General features: G+C 39.5%; 1 protein-coding gene across 2 annotated transcripts in view; it reads right to left on the bottom strand.

The window, feature by feature from the left end:
• Positions 1 to 1,976: 1,976 nt before the first annotated feature.
• The window catches only part of ror1 (receptor tyrosine kinase like orphan receptor 1), a 229,593-nt gene continuing 223,280 nt past the window's right edge, over positions 1,977 to 8,289 (bottom strand). Inside the window, exon 9 of one of the 2 annotated variants that reach the window (XM_033028286.1) lies at positions 1,977 to 3,500. In XM_033028286.1, the coding sequence (XP_032884177.1) occupies positions 2,076 to 3,500 (1,425 nt within the window). In that variant the 3' untranslated portion in view covers positions 1,977 to 2,075. Of the gene's footprint in view, positions 3,504 to 8,289 lie in introns of both variants that reach the window. The other variant, XM_033028285.1, reaches the window with a different exon arrangement.

Below are 8,289 nucleotides of genomic sequence, written 5' to 3'. Positions count from 1 at the left end.
TAAGTTTCATATTGACCAGTCTACAAGTTACAATGGGGAAGTATTCAGTGAAGCTCACAATGTCACTTATGTTAATGTAGCAGTAAAATACACCAACAATACAATGCAGGGATGTATTTGAAATTCTTCATACAAAACATTTAAAAAAAAACATCTGTGCAAAAACATTTGTGGAGAAATAAATCCTATTACAACATAACCCACATAGTGTATTAGCCATGAATGCTTGCCTTCTCATTACAAACATATTAACCAGCTTGTGTCCTAGTAAAATATACAAACAATAGATATTCAAAAATAGAAAATATAAAGCACACCTCATCACAAAATATTTGCAGGAAGTGGTTTTGTAAATGAAAATGTCTGTCAGTAGGGCAAATCAAATTCAGATCACACTGCGAGTTGTAACCGATAGTTTAGTTCATGTTTCATCATTAAAAACTTTATACAACCTCAGCAACTGCACAACATGGCAGCTCACACATCAGGCAAAAATGTGTCCAGTTGTTTGTAATGAAGTAGGTTGATGCTCATTGAGGTCATCTTTTAACCAGATCTTTCAATGCACGAGAATAAGGACAAATTGCCCTCAATGTTATCTTATGAGAATCGGCAACATTTCCTGGCATGCTCTCTTTTCAGCATCAAATTAAGTATTATTTTACTGAATAGTCATTCTCTCTATCACTTCAGTTTATTCACTAAATCAGATTCCCAAACACAAAGTAATATCCCCAATAAAAAAAGTTGATTGTCATCTCAAAGCTTGCATGTTGGACCAATTTACATTAAATAGTTGCATAGCAACAAATATAAGTGAAAATTAAACTTACTATTTATATAAATTTAAAATTTCTAATTTATAATGTGTCTCAAATCAAACATGTTATAGCTGTAGTCTTTTACTATGTCGCCATGATCATTTCCCCAAAACATATGAATTCAATAAAAATCAAATCCAACCATTCTAAGAGAAATCATAAAGAACCAGACAATTCAGAGAATTGCTTCTAGAAGGAGATATCTTCAAAATGTTGATTTTCTTTTAAAAATCAGCAGAATTATTAGTGTTTCTCTTTAAAAAAAAAGTAGATTTTTCAATGAAATATCTTATTTTCTTCTGCGTATGCAGATTTTTTTCTCCGCAAACCACGTAACCGAAGTACTTTTATGGTTATGTGCAGATTCTGTACATTGAATAATGAATATCTGAAAAAAGTCTTTGGTGCAGCCTTCCAAGGATCCAATACAATGCCCAGTGTAATACAGACATTTACAGAGGTGAAGCTCCTTGGCTCCTTCGTTGTTCCTGCTGCACACAATCTCATCCAGGCCAATACCTGGTATATACAACATGTCTCAGCATTCTATATTGGCAAAGGGAGAGTCGATGTTGATCAAATGCAGACCACAATTCAGAGACTCATGTTGAAAGGCGAGTGCGTGTCTTACCTTCAGGTAAGTCTGCATAAGGTAGAACAAATATGTCCTCCAACGTTGAACTGCCCATCTATACAGATTGCAGGCTTACCTTGGAAGAAAGGCCGTAGAGGAATAGTCTGATGCTGATTGCTGATGTCAAACATGCAACCCAGAAAATGCACTCTCAGGACACAAATGGAGGAAACAGGGTAAAAAATATACTGCAGAAGGCATCCATTGCTGTTAAGTCAGGATGAGAATGGTAGGTTGCTAACAGACTTCACGAGCTGTGTTATCATGTATATAAATCTTTGTTTTGTTCCCTATTATCTTTCTAAAATTAGATTATACATAATTATTAAAACTGTTGAAACAAATTCTAAGAATATATATTTATATATATATATATATATATGTATGTAGGCACAAAATGCTGGAGTAACACAGCGGGACAGGCAGCATCTCTGGAAAGAAGGAAAGGGTGATGTTTCGGGTCGAGACCCTTCTTCAGATGAAGGGTCTCGACCCGAAACATCACCCATTCCTTCTCTGCAGAGATGCTGCCTGTCCCGCTGAGTTACTCCAACATTGTGTGTCTACCTTTGATTTAAACCAGCATCTGCAGTTCTTTCCTGTATATGTATGTATATATTTTACAATTCAGCTCTAATAATGGATTCATTTATCAACTGTCCATCACTGTCCCCCAGTAGTGTTGCCTGTATTGGGTCCATTTGCATTGTTTTGTGGGATATGTGTGTAAAGATCGGCACACTATGTCCACCAGGATGGCTTGCCATGGATAGATGATGAGATAGCAATGGAGTGTTTGCGTCATGATTTGATCCTGAAGAAGGCAAGCTTGTCACATGACCAGTGCTCGTCGATCCACTCCCGCTGCTGGGTGATCGGCTCTTCGGTGGTGGACCATGCGGAATGATTCGTGGCGGTCCTTGCTGGTAATGAGTAGCTGGATATGCAGCATATCCTGCAGGCATAGGATAACTGTTAACTTGAATGAATCTTTGATGTTGGGCTATTTGTGGACCAATGAGGCCACCCATCTGCCCCTGGGGTATGCCCTGTGCTTGATATATATGAATTGGATACCTTGTGTTACTGAGATTACTAACTGGGCTTGCACTGAGAGATGTCGTCTGGGTTGTGGCATTCCCACCGGATGGCGTTGTGGAACTGGTATGGCTTGATAGTCCTTCCCAGGATCTAAGTCTGGCATGAACATCCTTAAATCGTGGTCTTCTAGCTGCGATCTCATTCCAGGTTTCTGTCATTAGGTCATACATTCTAGGAGGGCAATCCTCTGGGCATGGGAGTAATTGCCTCTTCCTTACCATTTCTATCACCTCTTGATTAGAAAATCCATAATATGGCTGCAGCCCAAAACTAAAGATCTCCCATAGCACCACACCGAAAGACCAAATATCTGAGTCGCTAGAGAACTTCCCAAACAATATAGCTTCAGGAGGCATCCAGCGAATTGGAAGGAGGGACTTATTTTGTACCCTGAAATAATCAGTGGCATATATCTCTCTTGAAAGACCAAGATCAGATATCTTCACTCTCAGTTGCTCACCAATAATGATGTTGCGTGCAGCAAGGTCCTTGTGAACAAAAAAATGACTGGACAGGTATTCCATCCCGGTTGCTACCTGGATGGAGATGTGCAAAAAATCTGCATGGTCCAGGCTTGATTTGACAGTTCCATCTTCATCGCTGCTGCAGCCAACATCAGAATGGGGCGATCTCATGATGAGAAATTCATGAAGGTCACCATGGTTCATGTATTCAAATAGCATGCAGACTGGTTGCTCCTGTGTCACCAGCCCAAGTAGGCAGACGACATTGGGATGATGCAGTTCTGACATCAGGGATGCCTCCTGCTGGAACTCTGCCCAAAGCTGAGAATTACCAAAGTCCTTGAGGGTCTTTATCGCAACAAGTTGCGCATGATCCATTCCTGGGAGGTAAAGATGACCTTTGTAGATTTTTCCAAAAGCACATTCTCCTAACTCTTCCATAAAACGAACGGCAGAAAGAGGCAACTCCTTTGCTTTGCTCTGCTGGATAAATAGAAAATAGAACATTTAAGTGTTTAGATTAATAACACAAAAAAAAATATTGAAATTATTTCATTGATGCAATGAAATGCAATGCATTAAGCTCCTTCACTTAAGAACTGTGATAAATTAAATTATAAGCGGTTTGTTTCAAACGATGCAGATAAATGCATAAAGTGAGACATTTAACCACCTGCAATGGGTATCTTTTTAACCCACCCTAATATTCACCTCTCCCTTGTTTAGGTTATGGCAGCAGTGATTTCCTGTGGTATCATACTTTTTATCTGTATATCATAGGATTGTGTTGAAAGGATATTGCATCACCACCAAGCCTAATACTGCCATTAAATGATGTCCAAAGCCACACTAGCAGACAAGGATATTGAATAGCGAACAGGAGTAAGCACACTGAACTCATTTCCCTCTTTCTCGATCAAAAGCATTACAAAAATTGCAGACAAACTAGATGAGAATCAGCTGGCTATGCATTGGCCAAGGATCACCCAGGATTTGCTGCTCTGTGTGACTCAGTGTAACATTAAGAAAGATGCTTAATCACCATGTCCCCGAAGGGAACTGTAATGACCTTGTTAAGTTTAATGCGAGTGATTCAAGAACAGTTGTCAAGCTTGTAACAAAAAAACACAGCCATATTCCATCTGGGACACCTCAGCCAAAAGACTTAAAACAAAAATTCAGTTTTGCATGAAAATATTGCAAGTTACATTTTTCGATTGCATGGACCCTCACTTATCAGCTGTGCACTTTGAGAAAATGTGCTAATGGCTCATAATTTGCACTTTGCACAAATTGACGTGGAAATCGTGAGCTGTGCACACAGGCCCCCCAACCTGTGTTCTCAGCAGTTCGAGAGTCTGCAGAGAGAGTGTACAGTTGGATTTTTTACCCTTTTGATGTGGACAGTTTGCTCAGAAATGCCATACCATCAAGAAAAAGAAGAGTAGCAAGCAGAAGCATTAACCTCTCTTGCAACTTTGAACAGATTTTTTTCCAAAATAGCCTGTGACTTGTAATAGGTGGCTTTTTTTTTAAAGTGAAAAACACATACTATGCTTCTAGCAGCACCTCATAACTCAGGATCTTGTTTTAGAATACTAGAGGCTCTACCACTTAATAAACACCATTATGATCCTTCCAAAGCTGCAACAGATTTGAAAAACGAACTCATGCATTGCATAGCGATGGCAGGAAATAAAGTTTCATTATAAGTACACAGATGGTCTGTATTAAAAGCAAATCCTCAAGGGCAAGGTTGTTTTAAGCTGACATACACTATATTATATACCCAGTAATAAAAGAAAATTGACCTCTCCATGACTCCTGGTGGATTTTATTTTTGTCTCTTCACACCAATACTGGATGACTATCAAAAGAGAATAGAGGAGCCATAACTTTAAAGATCCAAGAAAACCTACATCTCAACAGGAGGCTGTAAATCTGCTTGTTTTTGTTTGACAGACTGGTCTTGTATCCAGCCGATCAAACTGTACAGCAAACGAAAGATACACACTCGGTTCCCAGCCAAGATAAACTGAACTCAGTGGAAGAAAAACAACTGACTCCAGACGGGCCACATTTCTGCATTTTCTCTCCCTCTTTCTTAAAAAACCACTTATGTTAAGTACCAAGCAAGTCTGGGTTTCATTTACCATGTTTCAAAAAAGAAACAATTAAAGACACTATATCCTTTATGTTTTTTTGTTCCCTGGATCTTCACTGGATTCTCCTTTGCAAATTACTGAAATGTAAACTCCTCATGTATAACTTTATTTAAAAAAATCTTAACATCCCTTATCTTGCACACGCAAAACAAACCATGAAGCAATTAACCTGCATTGTGAAAGTGAGGATATGAATTGGAAAAAAATCCGAGACCTATAGACCAGGACCAGCTTTAGACTTTATTCACTGGGGCTGCTGAGTTAGATGATTTTCACTGCAACAGTCAAGGGTTACTCGATTGCCCTCCATGCCCCTGGGTAGGGGAAGAGAGAGAAAACAGAAATCAGCTAAGATTGCTGTACATTATTCTTCTGCAAAGTATGCTTTCTGGACACTGGGGGGAGGGGGGGAGGGTCAGGCTTTCGCTGTGATTGCAAATGCAGTCAAACAGATTGTCAACACTTATTGAAATGATTAACATGAAAAACAGCCATTTGGATGAAGTACTGGGCTACTGCTGATGGTTTTAGAAACAGTATGAATCAGGCGCAGCCATGAAGATAATAGTGGGGGGGGGAAAACTGTCAAAATAAATTATACATCAATCTCATTTCAACAGCTTTTCAGAGCAGTGGTGCCTCATTGTTATTGAGAAGGATGTAATGGTGAGAATCTCACCCAATGGATATATTAACTTAAAATATTGAAAGTGATGGGATTATGACTGGATATATAAATATACCAGGTACACAAACGCCCAAAATTCCAAATATACTGGCCAGAAAGAACCATTTGATCTTCTGTCTGCCACTGGAAAATTCAATGCTACATGAGGCCCAAGGGATGTTGGATTCTACTAAATGGACCTTATTGAAGAGTAAGGACTTTCCTTAAAGCCCTGGAGCCTCATAATACAGATGAAGAAAAATAATCACAAGATCGGAAATGTGGCTGCAGCTGATGCTGGCCCCGATGGCAGCCTGGATTATTGTGGAGGTGGAAGCGGGCAGAAGGGATAAGATCTCTTTGGAAGTTTGGGACTGGTGAGATGGAGGGAGGTTCATTCCAAAGGATCGGGGCCACCACAAAGACACTTAGAAGGTGATTATGTTGGACAAATGGAGCTTGGGGTTGTTTCATGGGATAGAGAAAATCATCTGTGGGTAGTGACAGAGTTTTATGAGATGGGTGTGGACTGGTACACTGGGGAAGGAGGTAAGGAAGGGGAAATAGCAGGCCCCAAAGACAGTAGACATATTAAACTGATGTAGTGACCTCCCCAGCAGCAGGCTGGGTCCTGGTCAGAGAAGCACTCTTGTTGCTGCAGAGAATCCATGTGATGAAAAGCATAGTTGTTCCTAGTGAGCCCAGCGACAGGCTTGCCTTAGAACCATGTGGACAGATCTCCCTGAGTCTAACTTGCCACTGCATGGGATGCAATTATAAAATGTATGATATGTAAAGCACCTCATCCACACAAGTGTTATCCACAACTGGAAATATTTGATCAAATTTCCAGTACAATTTGGTCTGGAAATCATCAGAATCTACTGCAGTTCCACCAGAATAAAATGATGGCATTGGAAAAAAAAAATACACATCCAAGTTACAGCCTTCTTTTCTAAATGAAAGTATTGAACTTATTTTCCTCTGGACTTGCCTTTGCTCTACTAACAAGCAGTTTGAATCGTTTACTTGGCATAGAATGATTCCCCTTGGTCCTGCAAATGTTCAGTCCACTATGTTATTTCTGCCAGCACAGGAATGAAAATGGCCTGATTAGAGTGCTCCACACTCCTCAGATTTTCACATCTCCATCCCATATATTCTAAACAAGTTTAATTCACAGTGCATTCATTTTCAGATGCCACAGTTTCAAAATGTAAACCACTGTAATCAGAAATCTAGCTGTTGTGCCACCGGGGTAAGATGTGGGTTTGTATTCATCGTCCTCAGCATTTCCAATCTCTCAGTCCCAAAGTCACAATGCGGCACAAAGTCGCAGAATAAACTCAATAAAGCACTTTCCATATCTGCTTCACGAGCACCACTAATAGGGAAGGATCAGAAGGAATGGAATTAGTTTTCTCATAAAGTCTTGCTTTTCCATTATAGTCTTTGTGAAATAACTGGAGAGTGTATCTGAGAAGGTCACTCAGCTGTGCTCTTAATACAAAGTCCAATAAATGGTTATTAAAGAATGGTCTACAGAGGAATAATCTCTCACAGGCTCAAGAAGATTTTGCTCGGTTTTAAACCATAATAATTTAGCTAATTGCAGTGGAACAACTCCAGCTGATCTGTGTACATCGCTTCATTGAAATATTTTTAATTGAGAAACAGAGATGCAAGTTCAAATTTTGTTTTAAGAAACCCAAAATGGTTGAAAAGAAAGAGAGCAGAAAAAGTGAATCAAAATTAGCTTCAGTTCTTAGAAGTGTGAAGATCACTGAAGATGGGGAGGTTTGAGAAAAGTAATGCACTAGATGGCTTTGGGACTTGGATAGGAAAGAGTTTTGAATCCAAGTGTAATGATGTGCAAGGGAACAAGAAAGAAATATAAGATAATATAACGATTGGAAACAAAGCATGTACTTTCAGAAGAGCACTGGCTATATCTGGGTAAATGAACAATAAAGGCAAATTTGCAACTGAGGGAAAGAGATTAATGATTTTGGTCAGAGGTACAGTCTGTCAAAAGATAAGTTTTTGTTAAATCATCTCTGTTAGTGTGTAGCAGATGCAATAACAACCTCAGATAAAGAAGCAGTATTCAACTCTCGGGACATGCCTGGACGTTATAAGAGTCAAGAGATATTGAGACAAAAAGAAGGGGCTAAAGTGAAAAATGAAACCAGACTTCCTGGAGGCAGCTTCAGTAAGAGACGAGATTGGAATTCTATTTGAACTCAGAGCAAGTGAATCTAGTAATGTTGATGGATGAAGCGTGTGGAGCTATCAGAAGGATGAGGTGACAGCTGCTGGTTAGACTGGTGAGAAAAAAATACCGAAAGGAACAGGACTTGCATTGTTTCACTTTTCGGGAACAGAGGAGATCAGAAGGTAATGAGTCAGATACTATTCTCAGAGAGGTCTGCAGATT

This window comes from Amblyraja radiata, chromosome 10 (assembly GCF_010909765.2).
Source record: "Amblyraja radiata isolate CabotCenter1 chromosome 10, sAmbRad1.1.pri, whole genome shotgun sequence".
NCBI classification, from domain to species: Eukaryota; Metazoa; Chordata; class Chondrichthyes; order Rajiformes; family Rajidae; genus Amblyraja; species Amblyraja radiata.
Note: the sequence above shows the minus strand (reverse complement) of the source record. Positions and strands in the feature narration are given on the sequence as shown.